At 32.0% G+C, this 20,711-nt stretch overlaps 1 protein-coding gene across 4 annotated transcripts in view; it reads right to left on the bottom strand.

Moving 5' to 3' along the window:
- LOC143085104 (putative protein phosphatase 2C T23F11.1) overlaps positions 1–19,559 on the bottom strand; it is a 34,096-nt gene extending 14,537 nt beyond the window's left edge. For 3 of the 4 annotated variants that reach the window (XM_076261292.1, XM_076261293.1, XM_076261290.1), the window contains exons 1-4: positions 19,435–19,559; positions 16,096–16,205; positions 15,288–15,371; positions 388–453 (exon numbers count right to left, since the gene is read on the bottom strand). In XM_076261292.1, the coding sequence (XP_076117407.1) occupies positions 388–453; positions 15,288–15,371; positions 16,096–16,198 (253 nt within the window). In that variant the 5' untranslated portion in view covers positions 16,199–16,205; positions 19,435–19,559. The remainder of the gene's footprint in view (positions 1–387; positions 454–15,287; positions 15,372–16,095; positions 16,206–19,434) is intronic. The other variant, XM_076261291.1, reaches the window with a different exon arrangement.
- Positions 19,560–20,711: the final 1,152 nt, after the last annotated feature.

Genomic DNA, 20,711 nt, shown 5'->3' with positions numbered 1-20,711 from the left:
CAGTATACACTCATCAGGCTAAACTTCTATCTAATGATCATGACCACATAGCAAATGTTTCATTTCTGCAGAACTAACCATTTATTAGGTATATAAAACTTAATATGACTAAATAAATAATAATGTCAAATAATAGCTACTGTAGTCCTTATCTTTTGTCTTGCAATTTTTTCGCATTTTTTCACGTTTAGTTACACTGTACAATGATTCTTTAGTCAGAATATATACAAGAACACTGGTGTGTCAAAACTAAACTCATTAATTCTTGAAGGCTAATATCTTAATGATTATATGAAAATATTAATAATTTATACAATAACTCCTAATTGGTCTGTAAAAAAATAAGAAAAGGTTCTTAAAATATGTTTTTCCTTTCTGTGTACTTACAATAATAAGGTTGTGCTAATATTTTCTTATGTAAGTGTAGGCTTGCGTACTGAGCAACTCTGGCACCTGTAAAAAAATATAACAAAACTTTAAAGACTTTATGCATCCCTTTTAACATGTTTACTCATGACTGTAGATTAAGAAATAATGTTGCAAATTTATTGTTGTGAATTTTGAAGAATGGACTAAAATGCAAGATTAATTAAATTAGGATTTCAGGAAAATCCTCAGACAGTTGTATGTACTAGATATCAGAATGCATATTTTTTTATTATTGCGATAATCTTTCAGTCCCATTAATAGCATTAATCAAAGTGCTTGTAAGCACTGAAGGGTAAATATTGCTTAAATTTATCAGAGGGAAGTAAAATTAAATATAGCATTGGTTGCAGGTGATTCAACTACAATTCTGGACAATGGGAGATAACTCCAATGACACAATGACATCATTTTTATTTTTAGAACAGATATTATATAATTATATTCTTGCAACTTGCAAAAGTTATGTAATTTTTTTTGACAGGTGTATTATCATTTTGTGACTTGAATATCTGATAAAATTGAGAAAGGAAATGGGGAATGTGCCAAAGAGACAACAACTCGACCATAGAGAAGACAACAGCAAAAGGTCACCAACAGGTCTTCAATGTAACAAGATTTCAGCTGGCCCCTAAACCATTGTAAACAAATATATACTAGTTCAGTGATAATGAATGCCATACTAAACTCCAAATTGTACACAAGAAACTAAAAGTTAAAATAATACAAGACAAAAAAAGGCCAGAGGCTCCTGACTTGGGACAGGCGCAAAAATGCGGCGGGGTTAAACATGCATACATTACATTGAAAATATTTATTTCTGGAAATATTTCTGGATAGGATTTATAGAATGTTTTAATCAATGCGCATATTTTGTGTATATCTAAAAGGTAGTGATAAGCCTTGAAAGATTTAGAGATCAAGTCAGTAACAGGGTTTTAAATTTTGCAATGCAATCTTTATCCAATAAAAAATATCAATAATTTCTAAATTTTTAGTAATTAAAAAGATCTGGCCACCGTTTCACAAAGCCTTCTCAACTTACGATGATCGTATCAGTTTACGATCGGTTTACGTGTGGTTCTACGTTCCCGTTACGTGTGTTTCACAAAGGCATCGTAAAGAACTACTAAGTTGATCGCAAGTTACGTCGTGTGTATCATCGTAAGTGTATCGTAAACCGAGAAGAGTGCTTTCTTTCACGTCCGCACTTTTATCGAGTATGGCATGCCAAATAAACATTTTTAAAAATAATTATTATGGATGGCGAATTATGGCGATATTTTTATATCCACATTAATACAACTAAAGAATTTTAGTCCGTTTTCAATATTAATTCAAGATAAATGACGCTTACAGTCATAGGACAAAAGTGAGTTCCCACTCAAAAAATGTCCGATCATTTCAACTAAAATCGGTATTTTTCAAAAAAATATTACCAAGTAAGTCTATGAGTGATTTTTATAAAATAGATACCATAAGATGCAGAAATGTCTGAAGTTTAATCGTTTATTTGGCCATATTTTTAGTGAGGTTCTTTTTCATTATTGAATGGGTTAAACACAAATGATTTTTTTTACGATTTTAATTTGTTTAGAATACATAGCAGACTTTGCCGTGAGTCAAGCAATATTTTTCTTTGTGTTCACCTTGTCAGTAATTTAAAATACATATATTAACAACACTTTGTACCAATGTTCTTTTTGGAGACAAAAACAGCAAATATATTCAACGAAACTATCCGACACAGTGAGGGTTTAGATTAGGGCAACGAAAAAGGGGGGGGGGATTTCTTTGTTCTGTAATTCTTTTAGCCATTCTTATCTTTTCAGCATTAAAAATATGCTTATACTTTAAATTATGTGTCCCTTTAGAATTTGCACTACACAAATGAAACCATTTATCAATTTTGTTAAATGTTTGATTGAAACGAAACACAGAAAAATATAAATATTTCAACTTAGCTTATTTGTAACAATTTAAGCAGTAGATTAGATGAAATTAGTTATATCTGATCTTATCTAGTTTGTAATATATGAGGAAAAAGTAATGAGAAGCTACCGCCGAGCATAAAGTTTTATAACATATACAGCATTATTAGTTATTCGACATTAAGAGTTATCTGGAATCTGACAAAGTAAAAATTTTATCATCAGAACAGATTAGATTTATTATTGATAGCCCAATATAGAAAAAAAAATGCTTATCAATAAAATCGTTTTGGAGGATTTTTTTTTTTTAACTTTTATTTGTAGTGAGAGAAAAATAGGTTTTCCCCAACCCCCAAAAAAGCAAAAACAATGTCATCCGTCTTCCAGCATTCGTCTTCCAGATCTATATATAAAATATATATATTTTTTTTTTTTTTTTTTTAAATTGGAATGAATAATGGATCTCTCAAATATGAAACTTAGGACGTAGGAATCATTCTGGCGAAAGAGACGTTTGCATTCTGCAACTCCCTTAAAATAATCCATATAAATTTTCAAATTATAAAAAATCTAAGTACTCTCAGATCTGTTCATTGTGTCTTTTTATGTCGGGATGTATAAGTACCCGGCCTTGTCCACATGTATTTTTGTCTATCTGATGAGTTCAGCCTTTTTCAACTGATTTTTATAGTTCGTTCTTATGTTGTACTGTTATACCACTGTCCGGGCCAGGTTAGGGGGAGAGATGGGATCCCGCTAACATGTTTAACCCCGCCACATTATTTATGTATGTGCATGTCCCTAGTCAGGAGCCTGTAATTCAGCGGTTGTCGTTTGTTTATGTGTTACATATTTGTTTTTCGTTCATTTTTTTTTTTACATAAATAAGGCCGTTAGTTTTCTCGTTTGAATAGTTTTACAGTCTTATCGGGGCCTTTTATAGCTGACTATGCGGTATGGGCTTTGCTCATTGTTGAAAGCCGTACGGTGACCTACGGTTGTTAATGTTCGAGTCATTTTGGTCTTTTGTGGGTAGTTGTCTCATTGGCAATCATACCAAACATTATTTTTTATAAGGTTTCAACTCCATTAGACAAAGTTGATCTTCGTCTGCATGATTTGGCTATTTATTAGGTTCTATTTGGTCTGATAGCTCTTCAACTGTTTCTATTTTTTGTGCATGCTCCGTTCCAAAAATCGAGAATTATAGCTCTTTGATTGTATGACTAGTTGTATGTTTTTTTCCAGCTGTACAGAGCTTTTTGTTGTCAATGGTTATTTTTGTCGGAAATCTTTCACGAAATTTCATTGTTGTAATTATTATTGACACAATGTAGGAGAAGGATGTAAGGTTAACTAAGTCTGCAATAGTGGACGAAAATACCGATGTTTATTAATGAACATAATTTTCATTGCTAAAATCATTTAACCAGTCCTGATAAGGACCAATTCAACATTTCATTCCAAATGATATACGTATATCAATATTTAATTTGGTATGCAGAAAACGCAGAGTTTAGTTATTTTGTCAACTTTACTTTATATTCTCTCTCTTTTTTTCTCCTTTTTTTTTGGGGGGGGGGGAGGAGGGGCATTATTCTCTATTCTGTAAACCTCATTCACAACCTCATATATCTTGGGTTATTTCAAATAAATATCTGGGGTGGTGTTCTCGAAGCTATCTTAGGATTAGGACGTGTCCAAAGACCATCTTATGACAAATATTTGTCCTAAGTCGTGTTCTCGAAGCTCTCTTAACTTAGGATATATCACATATTTAGTCCTAACTTTAGGACACCTAATTAGGTGGCTTAAGATCATCATATCTTCATCTTAATTTTGTGCATGTTTTTTTCTCATTTTTTTACGTGAAGATGAACGTGAAAAGAAACGCACCATCGGATATTAACTCGTATAAAGAAATTGTGCATGATTTTAAACTTTGAACTTCATGTTTTCACGATACGATGACACTACGAATTCAATATTCTCATTTCAAAACAAATTGTATTACAGTTTATATCAAAATCCTATTTGATATTATTTTATAATTACATTTGAAATCATGCATTTAATCAAATACATGTTATTACAAAATTTTGTAAACAATTTTATTAATTGGTTTCGTCTCTAATAAATGTTTTATCAAACAATTACTTTAACTGTTTAAAATTTCGCACATATGATATGTTTAGGGCGTCCTAACATAAGATGCGTCTGAGATAGCTTCGAGACGCAACTTAAGAGTGTCCTAAGTCCATCCTAAGTCCATCCTAAAATCGGTCTTATCTGTGACTTACGACGAATCTTGGGATACTTTCGAGAACACCACCCCTGGTATTCAAGCGCCTATTAATGGGATAGGATGCTTAATACTATAAGAGTATCCACAAGTAGAGTTTTGGTGGTCTCTTTTAATAGTCGGTGCATGAGAATATTATGCTACAACCAACCAACAAAAAGGGTTGCCTACTAAGTATATAAAAGCTAACGAATATGCAAAGCATATAATTTTTACGACGCATGAGTTGGTGTTAAAGGGGTTCCCAACCGTGAATATTAAATAATATATACCAATTTGATTGGCCAATAAATGTTTTAACACACGACGCCATCAATTTACGTAAATATTTTGGAAATATACAGACGATATTTCGCAATCCACGGCTCCTAGGAAATTTTCTTGTAGTGTAACGTAAAGCGGGAAATACGCGTTTATGTAGTTAAAAATTGGTAATTTTAAATTATTAACCATTTTTTTACATTTAGGCTTTTTCCTTTTTTTCCTAAATTGTTACATTATTTGGAGAATTGCGATTTAATGTTATTTTTTTGTATCGTTTGTATCAAATTTTATTTTTATATTAAACTGTTGTCTCACAAGGAAACAGCTGTTTTGACGTTTTTTTATGGAAACAATCCTAAATATTCTAAAAACTTTTCACCCACATTTTGTCGGCTTCAATTTAGTGAGCAATATTGAATTTCATGCTAAATACAGGAGCTTACCAGATTAAATTAACGCGACCTATTTAAATAGTCAAAACAATAAGTTTTTATTCCAATTACAATTGAACTTTTTATATCAATTCGAGATTTATGTCATGTTGATCTGTAATATATTTATTTGTTTTAAAACTTGACCAACTTCTTAAAATCAGACAGACCGTACGCGAACAGTCCGACGTATGCCGCGTATTTTGAAAAAGTACTTGTACCGTAAAAATACTCATATGGTCTGGAACATAGACATCTATCTATATTGTTGAAAACTATACTATACTATGTTGCCTTCTGGATGTCCTTAGTTTGTCTTTGTCATTTGATTGCTGTTTTATTAACGTATAACCTACATTTCCAACAGTTTTGTATAGCTAAAACGACTATTGTGTATAGAATAATTGTCTTCCTTTCCCTAAATAATATGTTAAAAAGAAGGACCGAGGAGAGATGTGCACAGGCACTTGTTTCGATCTATCAATGGGAAGGTCGACTATCCATATATATTACATATTGATAGTCGACCTTCACATTGATAGAAACAGGTGCATGTGGCGATGTCCCTAAAAAAAAAAAAAAAAAAGTAAACAGAAAAAAATGCTCCACGTTTCAATCTTTAACTTTCCCTCCCCCTTCCAAGTTTTTTTCTACTGTATTTTTTTTTTAAAGACATGTCGCATCTACAAAAAGTCTTATTGATCTGCAGCTTACCCCCTTTTAATTTGGTATACATGATCTACATTAAATTCGATCCAAAAATAGTCACTCGAAAGGCATACATATCTTAAAAGTTGCAATAAGTTCCATTAACCACGAAACTAATTACAGTCAGATATTTATTTCGATATTCTTATTAAAATACATTTCTTTTTTGGCCGAAATTACAAAAAAAAAATGATTATTATCTGGTTTGACACTGATTTCAGATTTATATTGTACATATATATAACTTTGAAAATGGGAATAAAACATCCTTCTTTAAACGTTTTATCGATTACCACTGTGCCTGTAGTGATATAATTATAAATAGATTTCAGAACGCGGCCGTGATAGAAAGCCTATTTATTAAATTGTTAAGACGAACGCCAGTAGGAAATAAGATGAGTAAACAATGATTAATACCTTAGATTTGCATTAAGTTAGTTGCTTGAATATACAAATAATCCAACGAAGTAAGACTTCAAGTGTAGCGGTTCTATGATATTGAAGATTCTTCTTCGTCTTCTAACATTTGAGGCATCTTGACCAAGAATAAAGATCGCTGCAGCCATGTTAGATGGATTAATTCATTTTCGTAGAAAAACTACGATGGAGTTACGACTGGGTATAGCTGTAGTAAGTTACGCTAGGATTTACGCTTTTTTTACGATCATCTTAACTTACGACGGCTTTGTGAAACGGCTGTAAATCCTACGATTTATTTACGATGGACTTACGATGACACGTAGACCTACGAAGGCTTTGTGAAACGGTGGCCTGTCCTTGAACTATCACATTTATTTTCCTTTCATGCTTTTAAGGATCATTCAATTCTTATATTTCATGATATTTTAATTTCAGATTGAGAAACAAACTAAAGGATCATAATGGAGAAAAAAAATCCACCCCCCACCTCTTTAAAAGAATCACTTCATCTTTTGTCCTCATTAAGCTTTAGATATTACATCATTACATGATGAGGCATGTAAGTTATACTACAGGTGTTTTAACTAAGATGATAGGAATATCAGTGTCAGGTTATCCATTATAGAGAAAGTACATCCTACTTTGTAATTTAATTAGCTTTACAAAATGTCTACACCTGCAAATACATCAACACTTCCATCTTTACTGAAATCTGGTTTACATGATGTATGATGTATGATGGATATGATCCTACCTGTGTTTAATTCTTATATAAGAATGTTAAAGTTTTTAAATCTATACTCTAGTTATCGGCAGTCGATTGGGAACCTTTACTTTCTAATTACAATTAAAGACCTTTTACTATAAAATGTGTTAACAATAATGAGGACAGCATGGTAAAGAAATGGCCACAGTATTAATTAGATATTGATTTATCTTTTCAGTGTGATATAAACTCATTAAAGCTCTGGTTTCTCTACAACAAATTACTACCTAAGCATGAAATATACTTCATTTGTACTTATTCATAAGCATGATAAGTATCATTTTGCTAAGAAGTTTTAAAAAAAATAAATTTATACAAAAATAATATGAACAGCTTTCACACTTTTGCAGAGAAGTTTAACTTTTCATGATCACTACCGTACATTTTAGGAAAAAATATATATTTAAAGACATTATGAAGCTTCAAAATTAAAAAAAACCTTGATTATGTTTCATGTGTTAATTATCAAATCACATGAATGTATTGCTATAAATAGAATTATTATGTTGTCATACACTCATTCACAGATATTTTCACATATGCAGTTACCTTAATTACAAGACCTCTCATTAAAGAATGAAAACAAACTTATACTGGAAAGTAAATAGTAACAATTGTTTAGTAAAGTCACTTTCGAGAAAACTTCAGCAACAAACTTGAAAGTTTTAAAATCAGCTTGCCATCAACAACCACTGAATGAAATATTATTTGTCGATAACACTTTGTAAATTGGTAATAATATTAGAAAAATGTGTTAACAGGACTTAGTTTAGTATATACATGCATTCATTGACTAAATAATTTTGATAATATTCAAATTAAGAGAAACTTGTTTCATATGAATTTAAATATCATATGGTCGCGATCAGTTTCAAAACATTGTGAAATGTCATGAACATGATGAATGAACCTTTCTTTGTGATTAGATCTAATGCCGGTAATAGTAAATTTGTATACATCCCAAGGATAATTGTGTCCACTTATTTCATAGGACCAGCCTTTTAAAAGCACTAACACTGGATTCCAGTTGAGGAGAAAATTGTATCAGATGTTTTTTTTCAGCCAGATGAGTTAGAATAAAGTAACTATTTCCATAACATGCCTGTGAAAACCTATGGCTATGCTACTAGAATATCCTATGGCTTAACTTTAAATTCTACAGTTTTTACAATTAACTGAAAGTCCTACCACATTACTGATTTGTAAAATTGCTTTCAGGCTTGTTAATTTTTTTTCTACAAGCCCACAGAATCCAACTTAAATTTTCCATAAATTGAGCTTTTTGCTTGTGGACTCAAAAGTTAAGCGTGAAGGCTGATTCTATTTTCTTTATATGCTTTTGTATGTTTAAGTTGTTTCACAATTTTTTGGTCAATACCCATGTTTGCATGCTTAAAAGTCTTACTACAAATATCTGTTTCTGTTTTTGGTTTAACATGTACAATTGAACTGTGTTGTATGGTAACAAATGTTGACATTTGTAGGAAGGTCTCACAAGTTATTTTTAAATATTTTCTTTAACATGTTTAAAAATACCTGTTAACCTATTAACCTTCTAAATACATATGTTCTAGAAAAGTTGTGCAGAGGAGACTACAAATGTCAAGTTATTATCTCGTATGAACAGGAACTTATGATACTTTTTATAGTGTTCAGGATAAGGCTCATCACTGAACACTTCATATTGACCATCAAAACGAAGGGTTTTATTTTTATCTCATGTCAACCCACTATAATTGATATATAAAAAAGACGATGAGGTATGATTGCAAATGAGACAACCGTCCACAAGAGACTAAAATGACCAATAAATTAACAACTATAGGTCACTGTACGGCCTTCAACATGAGCAAAGCCCACAAACCGCATAGTCAGTTATAAAAGGCCCAGAAATAACAATGTAAAACAATTCAAACGAAAAACTAACGGCCTTATTTATATAAAAAATGGAACGAAAAACCAATATGCCCTTTCCCAATCATCAATTTACTGTCTTCTATTTATCATGGTCATAATACTCCCTATGCCATGGAAACTCTCAGGTATTAACTTTAACTGTATATTTGAATTTCATCTTTTTTTTTAGAAGAAAACACTTACAAAGATTTGCTATAATGATTTACCTGTTTAAGTTTATATATATCTTAACATATTGATTTTTCAATAGTCCTTTTCTAACAGTTTGTCATTATTAAAAAAGTTTCATTACGAATATTGAAAAGCCTAATATGTACTTGGTATTCTAGATGAATTAACATTAGTAACAATGATGCAAACTAAATCAATATTTCAATTATAGGATAAATAAAAATGTAAGCGGATACCAAACTCTTACAACTTATCAAATACAGCATCGCTCATTAAGCAACAAAAAATAATATTGTAAAACTAATCATAGTAATATCAGTACATTCTATACACTAGTAACTGTTGTCAGATTACTTCTTTTATCATGTTTATAAGAAACTCAAATAAACAACAAAATGGTAGACAATTATTAGTCTTTTAACATGTTAGTTTAAGTATATAAGTGTTTAAATCAAATTTTAAATAATTTTTCTAATAAAAGAACAGAGTTTCAATAGCAATGTCTTGTGCTTTGCACATATTTTATCTGAAAGAGCACTATAACTACATGAACTTAAAAACTTTTTTTTTCCTCTTAATTTTTAACATTTATATTTTTTGTGCTTTAAGCACTGCTATTGGGCTATTTCGTGGCGGCCAGTTTTTATTGATGAATGAAGCCGGAGTGCCGGAAGAAAACCACCGACCTAAGTCCTTCAATTGGAAAACTGACAATCCTAGTCAATTAAGAATGGAGTTGAGTGCACCTGCGGTGTTCGACCTCACAACCTCAGTGTTGACTGGCTAGTGATTACATTAGTTACTACTTAGACCACTTGGCAACCTAGGCCCCTCAATATCTTTGAGAAAGAAGGACTTGACAGCAAATGTAATGGTATTTCTGATATATTTAATTTTAAATATTTCCAAGAGCCATTTATGTATAATTCTTTGAAATTTTTTTGATTGGAACAGATTTTCCAAATCATCCAAAACATTGCTTATATAAACTCTTGTTAAAATTTGATAAAAATCAGGCAAAATTTGTACACATGAAAGCGCTTTCAATGCAATTTTCCATAGAATTAATATTTCCAAGGGGAACTTGAAAAAAAATAATTGATAGGTACTGATTTTTGAACTTGTCCAATATTACACATGTTACATTGCTGATATAAACTTATGATATAAGTTTCATAAAATCTTACAAGAAATGTACACATGAGGGCACCAACAATGCAATTTTTAATGTAATTAAAATATTTCAAAGGGACATAACTCTATTAAAAATTGATGATAGACACTGATTTTTTAAAATGTTCAAGTCATTGCTCATACTCAATTTTTTTTCCAAGTCTCCTGCAATCGGTCTTGCAGGGGACAAACATTTGTATATATACATGTATATACGAACAAGATCAAATATACACCAAAAATTTGAATATGATAAATACTCAATATAAAAGAGGAACAGAGTTCCAATGTCCCCTGGTTGCACATATGCTATCTATCAAAGGTGCAAGGGTAATAACTAGAAAAACATTTTTTTTTGTTCTTTAAAACAAATATCATGGTATGGCCTTCAACAATGAACAAAGCCCATACTGCTGAGTCAGTCATAGAAGGCCCCAAAATGACAAATGTCAAATAATTTAAGCAAGAAAACTTAGGGTCAAATATTTTAAATCAATGTACAAAATAATGAACAAAAAGAAATATGAGAAACAGCAAAAAATGACAACCACCTAATTCATGAAATTACAGGCTCCTGACTTGGGACAGGAATGTGACAGGGTCATCCAATGTATACGTTGTGCATGTAGGTGAAAACACTTCATATCTTGACCTGTATTCTGTCAACTCATGTCAAAAGAGCTTATATTTGGAATTTCTATGGATAATATATATGCTAATTATATTCCCTGGCAGTGTCCCCTTACAATGCATGCAATGTTAGGCTTATTTATATTTAATTAGGACACAGACAAAGAATGTTTGAGTCCATAATCTTCTTGAAGTTCAAACTATAAATTATACTTCAGGACTTCTCTGATTTCAACATCAATTACCATTCTAATCTCACTTTTTGTTAACAAGGTCAATTATATGTGCTCATATAATAATCCCCCATGCAAATCTCCAACCAGATTCGAGAAAATGCAAATAACAAATGAACATACATGACACTAGGAACATCTGAGGCTTAAATTAAAATATTGTTTGTTTGCAGTTTACAGACCGACCCTTGAAAATCCTTCCGACTGTGAAAATTTTATTGCTTTAAATTTGAAGATTTTTTTTTTAATGCTTCTATTGACGTGATCCGGAACTTTGGGTCCTTTCCGGAAATGATTTAAAGTCTGGGTCAATTAGGCATTTCAAGTTCGGTTTTTCTTAGCTTCCCGTCAAGCGTTCATGTGACCATTTAATGATAAAGCACATGGAAATTGTTTTCAGGTATCCATGAAGTCACGGAGGAGTACTTTACGCTGTCGTCTCGTGTCAATTTTAAGACAAATAACAAACAAAAAAGTTTATTAGTAAACTGTTTATACAGATTCAGGCACATGTAATGATGTGTGATGATATCATTGACGATGATGTAGCGGATATTCATAACTGACACGATAACCATTCTGTCTCAAACAAATCGGGTACAGAATCTGTGGAGCCTGACTTTATGGAACCAATTTCAGTGGTTAAATAATTCGACAGCAGCTTGAAGTATGGCATATTTTCTACAAATCGTTGTGAAGACGACAAAGATGAAACCACTCCTCCGTGACTTAAATCTTCATGGATATCTGTAAACACGCCCGTAGGGAGGAAGGGCTCATTTGAAATGTTAATGGATATAGATCATGCCAAATCAATAAGAAGCAACCCTAACTACACAAAGATGTAGAGACAAGAGGCTGTCACAACGACAGCAAACCGGATTTATTAACATTTATTTGTGTCCTGGCAATATCACAAGAACCATAACTGATGAATGCTGAAAGTGAAAATCGTCAATATCAAATTTGACCTCCATTTTGTAGTCAGTATCAACATATTAAAATTTGAAAAGCTTAGATTGAATGGTTCATTAGTAAATGCAACAACGTGAATGGAAACGCCATTTTACGATCTTTCAAGAACCATAACACCTGAACGGTAAAAGTCAAAATCGTCATTATTGAACTTGACCTCTATTTTGTCATCAGTAACAACATATAAATATTTCAAAAGCTTTGGTTGTATGGTTTATGAGAAAATGCACGGACACGACTGGAAACACCATTTTTCAATCTTTCAAGAACCATAACTCCTGAACGGTAAAAGTCAAAATCGTCATTATTGAACTTGACCTCCATTTTGTCATCAGTAACAATATATTAAAATTTGGGAAGCTTTGGTAGAACAGTTCATGCGTAAATGCACGGACACGACTGAAAACTCCATTTTTCAATCTTTCAAGAACCATAACTCCTGAACCGTAAAAGTCAAAATCGTCATTATTGAACTTGACATCCATTTTGTCATCGGTAACAACATATTAAAATTTGGGAAGCTTTGGTAGAACTGTTCATGCGTAAATGCACGGACACGACTGGAAACTCCATTTTTCAATCTTTCAAGAACCATAACTCCTGAACGGTAAAAGTCAAAATCGCCATTATTGAACTTGACCTTCATTTAGTTGTCAGTAACAACATATTAAAATTTTAAAAGCTTTGGTTGAACGGTTCATGAGTTAATGCACGGACAACATTTGATTGCCGCCCGCCTGACAGCCTGGCCGCCCGCCCGCAGTACATCTCCAAATCAATAACCGACATTTTTGTCACAAAAATCCGGTTAAAAATGAATGGTTAGCTTGAAAAATAAATATACTCTCTCTATATTAAATCTATCTTCGATTGCAATGAATATGCTTCTTTAGGATAAGGGGGGCTGCCCCACTCATTGCAATTATTCTCTTTCTTACAATATTAAAAGAGGGACGAAAGATACCAAAGGGACAGTCAAACTCATAAATCTAAAACAAACTGACAACGCCATGGCTAAAAATAAAAAAGACAAACAGAAAAACAATAGTACACACGACACAACATAGAAAACTAAAGAATAAACAACACGAACCCCACCAAAAACTAGGGGTGATCTCAGGTGCTCCGGAAGGGTAAGCAGATCCTGCTCCACATGTGGCACCCGTCGTGTTGCTTAAGTGATTACAAATCCGGTAAATAGTCTAATTCGGTAGGTCATATTCATGAAAGGGAAGGGGATTGTAGTTACGACGTAAGGAACATATCCGATATCATTTGTGAAACGGTTATTCCATAACGGTCAACCAACTCATGATGGCGTCCGTAAAATTTACGAAGGGATGATTTCAACTTCACCATTTGGAACTCTTGGTTTAATAGCTTCCTTGTGAGCAGCAAACCTCTATCAAGAAAATCATGATAGGAAATGCAAGCACGGGAATATCGTATCAATTGGGAGATATATACCCCGTATGCAGGTGCTGCTGGAATGTTGCTACTTAGAAATGGAAAGTTCACAATTGGAAAGCTGAAATCATCTCTTTTGTCGTAAAGTTTTGTTTTCAACCGACCCTCATTGTCAATTTCTAGATGTAAGTCAAGATATGAAGCCGACTTAACTGTATCTGTAGTATCCTTTATCTCTAGTTCGATTGGATAGATGCGTTCCACATAGTCACCAAATTTTGAATTTTTTAGTGAAAGAACATCATCTATATAGCGGAAAGTAGAGTTAAAGGATATTGCTAACTTCTTATCTTTCTTCCTAAGAAGTTCCTGCATGAAGTCAGCCTCATAATAATAAAGAAACAAGTCGGCGAGTAGAGGGGCACAGTTTGTTCCCATTGGAATGACGACAGTCTGTTGAAAAACACGTCCTCCGAACGTAACAAATATGTTGTCAATCAAGAAATCAAGCATCTTGATAATATCAGTTTCAGAGAATTTTTTGTTTGAATCAGAGTGATTCTTTACAAAGTAGGATTTATCCCTCCCTAAATATACCCAAACTGTGTGGCCTGTGTGAATTCAATTAAAACATGTCCTTAGGAGCTATGCTGCCAATTTTTTTTATGCATTAAAAACATTTCAGTACAGACCATTTACTTTTAATGGGGTGCTATGGATTTCACCCCAAACTTTAGATTTCTTTGGTTTTCATTAAAGCCTGGCAAAAATATAACCTTATCACATACATTTAATATTGTATAATTAAATATTGTTAGAAATATGAAAACAGTCGAATGTCTTATACTTTTTTTTCAAGTTACCTTTTTTTCAATTGAGGAAGATTCAATGGTTATTTTTTTTTTATTAAAAATACACACTTTAATACATTGTCTTATAAATCTTTAATATCTACATTTTTCTGATGAAAATACTCTACTCATGAAAACATTTTAGTCAAGAAGCATGATGTCTGAATATATTTCTTTAAACCAGTTCTAGTCATAATGACATTCCTTGTTTATAAGTGTTCCAGTATTTAATAATTATACCATATTTTATGTCATAAATTGGATAATGACACTATGTTAAAGTTTCAGTTTTGGTTAAAAAGTTTTTTATCTGAAAATGCCTGTTCATTTGATGTTGGTTTTCAGCATGTCCAGTGTTTGTTGTTTTAAAATGTTTTTTTTCTTCACAAGAAACTTGGTTTAGTGTAACTGCTTGTTTAAACTGTATTTTGGCTGATAAAATAAAATATTTTTCCTACCTACCGACCCTTCAGTCTGAAGGTACAGTCGGAAAACTGCAAACAAACATATTTTTAAGGTTGGCCTGGTAAGCTATGGCTATGGGACTCCCAAAGCAGTCAATGCAATACAAGATTAAAACCAAACAGAATGGGTAAAAAAATTGTACCGGTAAGTCACTTTCCAGTAATCATCATGACTAGCATGATTAGTAAAAGTTAGCAATAAGTGAATAGTTACATACCTCCATGTCCATCATAGACACCAAAGAAGTGTGTATCTTTATCTCCTGGCATTGACAGTAATTCTGTGTGGGCATCTTCCATATCTGATTATCTTAAGGAAACAAATAGCACTTCTTCTATAAACATAGACATAAGTAACTCAACATAAAAGGTTCACCTCCAAAATTGACTTGCTAAACCCTAAACAATCTTACGGGTTTAGGTCTGCCTACTCTAGATCTTTACTTCACCAGTAGGAATTGACAGTGAGGGATACAGTCTATAATTGTACATGCCATACATTGTATGAACCAATGAAATACAAAATTAAACTCATTCTGATTGAATATATATACATTACAACAATTACAATTTCAAGTTCACAAGAACTATCAAAAGTCAAGAGTGTGGACAGCCATATAATGAAATTATATTCATATATGGTGAAGTAAAATACTACACAATGCTAAAAGATATTTTTAGTTACATGGTGTGTTAGTGATCTAATAAGATATATATGGGGTCAGTAAATTCCATGTACAGGCCCCATAAATATCGTATCAGCTCACTAGCACACTGTGTAACACATTTATCTTATTAGTGAGGTAGGATCAATGCATTTGAATTGGGACATATGGTTGGAGCCCCCTTTTCATCTTGGGTTGGGAACACTCTCTTTTAAAAATAGCTGGATCCTCCCCTGCAGGAGTTCAATAGATTTACTAACATTGCAACAAAATTCTGCCAATTAAACATACCTGTGTATCTGCAATACAAGAATGTATTATATATATAATAAATACATGTCCATGTAGTCATAAAGGATACTTATTCTCCATCCCTGCATACATGAAGAGCCAACTTTAGCAAATGAATTCTGACATGTTGCTGTTAACTTTGTCGTTACAGGTTCAGACAAAGTCTGACCCATTGTTTATCTGAAAAATTAAAACAATGTTATTTCATAAGTATAACCACAGTGAAATGTGTGCAGTTAAAAATGAGGAACAAATATAAAGCAAGAAAGTATGTACAAATGCACATTGACATCATGGACATGCAAAAATTCAAAGAATCCTTTGATCTTTCAGAGTCATAATAGATTTCACACATTTTCATAAATTTGTAGTCAATAAATACACAAAAGTAAAAATCATGACAACTATGTAATATAATCAAGTGATCTTATATATATATATATATATAGGGTATTTAAAAAAAAATGATGACTTTCCTTTAAACTTCTGGTCAGTGTCTTGTATGATACTACATATATATATATATATATAAATATATTTGTGATGTTTTTATGTTTGATAATATATTATGATCAGTTGGTTCTTACTACAAAAGATGGTAGCAGTATATATGTGCTCTATACAAAAAATAATGTCCCAAAAAGTGCATCAAAATGTCAGGAGTGTAACGCTTTCAGTGAGACATTCACAAGAAGGCATGTGCATTCATTGACAATCTAAAATAAATAAGGGCAGATACAATACCAAACAAATTCCATCATCAAACTATTTTATATTGACTATGATTTCTTGTTCAATTCTTCCTTCTATTTACATTCTTATAAACAATATAAGGCAAGTAAAATAAGTTTGTGTAAAAAATAAAATGTAAGTAAAAGTCAATATGTTGCCAGAAAATGTCTTTGTAAGCAAAATAACATGTTTATACGCATCTTGCATGTTTTATATTTTTTGTTTAGTGTCATACATGTAGCTTGGCAAAGGTGCATCCAGATGACCCAGCAGTTTTACTACTGGAATACTATATGGTGACCTATAGTCAGGGGTACTACTCGTACAAGTTATTTTTATTAACTTGAAGAGGTAAAAAAAAAAAACTTATATAGGTAATTTATAATGTTTGGATAATCTCCCCATAATTTTCTCAAAAATTTACTTGTATATATAAGTAATTTATTTTTTACAACCCCACAAAAGTTCTCAAGTTTTGAAATGTAAAAACATGCCTTTAATGATTGGTTCAAATTTGACTCATAATTTTTTATTAGAGTTCAATGTTTCATCTCATTAATTCAACAAGGAAACTGATATGGCGCAGAGATCTTAAGGAGGCTCACAGGTACAAAAATTTCAGCAAAAAATCACAAATTTTATTTATTACACAATTAGTTATTACTTTATGATATGGTACAAGAATCACCAAAAAGAATCGGTGACCTATATTTTTATTATTGTTTTCAAATAAGCTGTACATGCTGTACATAAACTACATAATTGTAAAATCTAAGCGAATTCTGTAATTTAGTTCTTTTTTAATTTCGATATTATCTCTATTTCTCCTATTAGTTCAACAGAAAAAAAGGACATTAACAAAAATGTATGCTTCTTTCGGAGGCAGATTGTGAGCTTAAATGAACGGTGACCCCATTTATTTATTTAATTTTTCTATCAAGTATATGATAAAGTTCATTTATAAAAAAAAACAAGAATGTTTCCACAGTTCACGGATGCCCCACTCGCACTATCATTTTCTATGTTTAGTGGACCGTGAAATTGGAATAAATTCTCTAATTTGGCATTAAAATTAGAATGATCTTATCAAAGGGAACATGTATACTAAGTTTCAAGTTGATTGGACTTCAACTTCATCAAAAACCACCTTGACCAAAAACTTTAACCTGAAGCGGGACAGACGGACGAACGAACGTACAGACGGACGAACGGACACACAGACCAGAAAACATAATGCCCCTCTACTATCGTAGGTGGGGCATAAAAATGATTTATACCCGCGAGCCCCCTTAAGTATTTGCGCAAGGCCTTCAAAAATTGCTCTTTGAGGGCTTGTAAATGACCAGTGTTCTAAAGATAACAGACAAATGGGATTTTCATTGTCCATTAAATTACACTTAAATGAATAGTAAAGACATCTGCAAAGGGCAGACAATTAAAAATTCTATTTAATCAAAGAAATCCTAAGAATTTAAGAAAAGAAGATAGGATGACTTTTTCACTTACAAAATGTATATACAATGTAAGTAAAAAAATCTGAATGTCTAAGGGACATAACTTAGCCATTTTTTTTTACCTATACAAGTAAATAAAATTCACTTACACAAGTATTAAAATTTACTTCTTCAAGGAAATAAAAATTACTAGTACAAGTAGAACCCCTGACTGACCTATTAATGTTAATTTATGTGTCATTTGGTCTCTTGTGGAGAGTTGTCTCATCAGTCAGGGGACTTATTTAAATGAGTCATTTTCTAAATCACTGATTCAAGTAATATTATGTCCAGAAAGGTTGGAAGTAAGAGTTGTCTTTCTTTAATAATTACCTACATTGTATTTTTAAAAGTAGTACAAATTAATCACTAGAATAAGTGATTTAATCTTATTGTAGCTTTAAATATAGAATTCTAATGTTCCAGGGACTAATTATGTTGCTAAAATTATCAGAACCAACATCTGTGCTGATAGGATGACCGGGTCATGTGAGATGTCAAGATGCTTCATTTAAGGAGTATAAAATATTTTTTTTAACCAAACTCGGTAAAATTTTAACGGACTGCAGGAAGGTGTCAAAGCAAAAATTTAAAATAGCCTTCCAAGTGGTAATGCCCTATACCGTCACACGATCATTTTCAGTTACCGTTAGCGTCAAATTAGTTTTACTGTGAATCGTCTAATGTCTCAAATATTTATTGTTACCGTTATTTTTGGGAGAAAAAAAAAGAGTGATTCATCAAATTCAGCGGATTTTTTTATCTGCTAAAAGAAGGTGTACATTTTAACGTCATGCACTAAAAATTACCGTTTACGTCATTTGGCAAGAATTTTTACCGTTATACATCATGAATGTACCTCCATTACTACCCTCTTCCAAGACCTCATAATTAATTGGACTAGGTCCTGAATAACTCATTGACCTTCACTTACCAATGGCAATATCTTAAAGACAGTTACAATCATTAAGGTAAAGACAGCTTAAGCAGTCTCGTGGACAACATTTGTATTCACCCAATCGAGTAAGTCATTGAACATAAAAATATGCCTTGGCCGCAGCAACTCGTACACACGACAAGCTCGAGCGAGCCAGTACTGGCAGTAGAGCATATTACACTACTCAAAGAAGTTAAATGTGTTTATTTATGTTTTTATGTTGCACAGAAGACGATACAAAACTTACTTTGTATACTTAATTAGTGATTACATTAATATGATGTGAATTAAAGGAATTTTCCACTAAAACAATGTTGGCATTACTGTTGTGCTGTTTCTATTTTCATTTAATTTCCCCTTTGGCGATTTACCGTTCTAAACGTAAACATTCCGCCAACGGCTATTTCAAGCATGACCCGTTTAGGAATATCAAGACATTTTTTTGTACTTAATTTGGACAGCTAAGAGAATATTTATAAAAAAAAAGTTTTATTTGTTAATTAAAGTCTTCGTGTAAAATTTGACAGTTTATTCCATTTGCGCACGAATATTATAATTATAATTCAGTAAACTGAATGACGGAGTAGCCCAGTATTTATTCTGGCATGTAACTGAAGTACTAATTTTGCGTTCCCTATTGTTAATTTTCCCTTTATGGATCGTGATGTTCCTTTGGCACCATATTACGGTGTTTATATTTCTTTGAACGACAAACAACAAAATCATTTTACTCGCGTAGTGGTATTAACCATATACAGAGACATATATACACATGTCTCTGCCATATATATGGATTCATAAAAATTCTAAAGAAATTCTGAATAATTTTAAATCTCGGTCTATTTTTGAAATTAATTCTGAAATAACTTTAGATTTTTAAACTCTGCATACAACCATTCCCCATGTGAAATTATAATTGTTTTAAATACAAATACAAATATTTTATTGGCACAAACAAAATTACAATAATACACCTTATCGCTATATGCCTGCCATTACTGGTGTAACGGCGACCCTATGTTTTAGAACAGTATTATGTCCCTTTAAAATGGACTATTGTAAAATTAACATTTAATTACTATTGGTAATATGAATTATTGGTAAAAATTGTTGTTTAACATGTTTAATATTTAGTTACATTATGGTGCTATATAATTCATTGAATTTATTCTCATATTTTGTTGAATTTGCAACTTATAATTTAGTTATAGAGTGTTTATATTTGAATAGTATTTGTTAAATAACTGATGATTTAAATAATTGTACTGGGCTTGTTTTCATAAGCCATTTGGTTGATAAAACGACCGCTTATTTTAGCTTTTTAGTAAGAGCTTACTGGTGTTGCACACCTCACTGTCTAGCTGGTCTTGCACAGACCTCAATCACTTTCCACATGAAAGGTCTGGCACAAACTTCACTGTCTAGCTGGTCTTGCACAGACCTCAATCACTGTCCACACGAAAGGTCTAGCACAGACTTCACTGACTCACTGGTCTTGCACAGACCTAACTCAGTCTACACGAA

This window comes from Mytilus galloprovincialis, chromosome 8 (genome assembly GCF_965363235.1).
Source record: "Mytilus galloprovincialis chromosome 8, xbMytGall1.hap1.1, whole genome shotgun sequence".
NCBI classification, from domain to species: Eukaryota; Metazoa; Mollusca; class Bivalvia; order Mytilida; family Mytilidae; genus Mytilus; species Mytilus galloprovincialis.
Note: the sequence above shows the minus strand (reverse complement) of the source record. Positions and strands in the feature narration are given on the sequence as shown.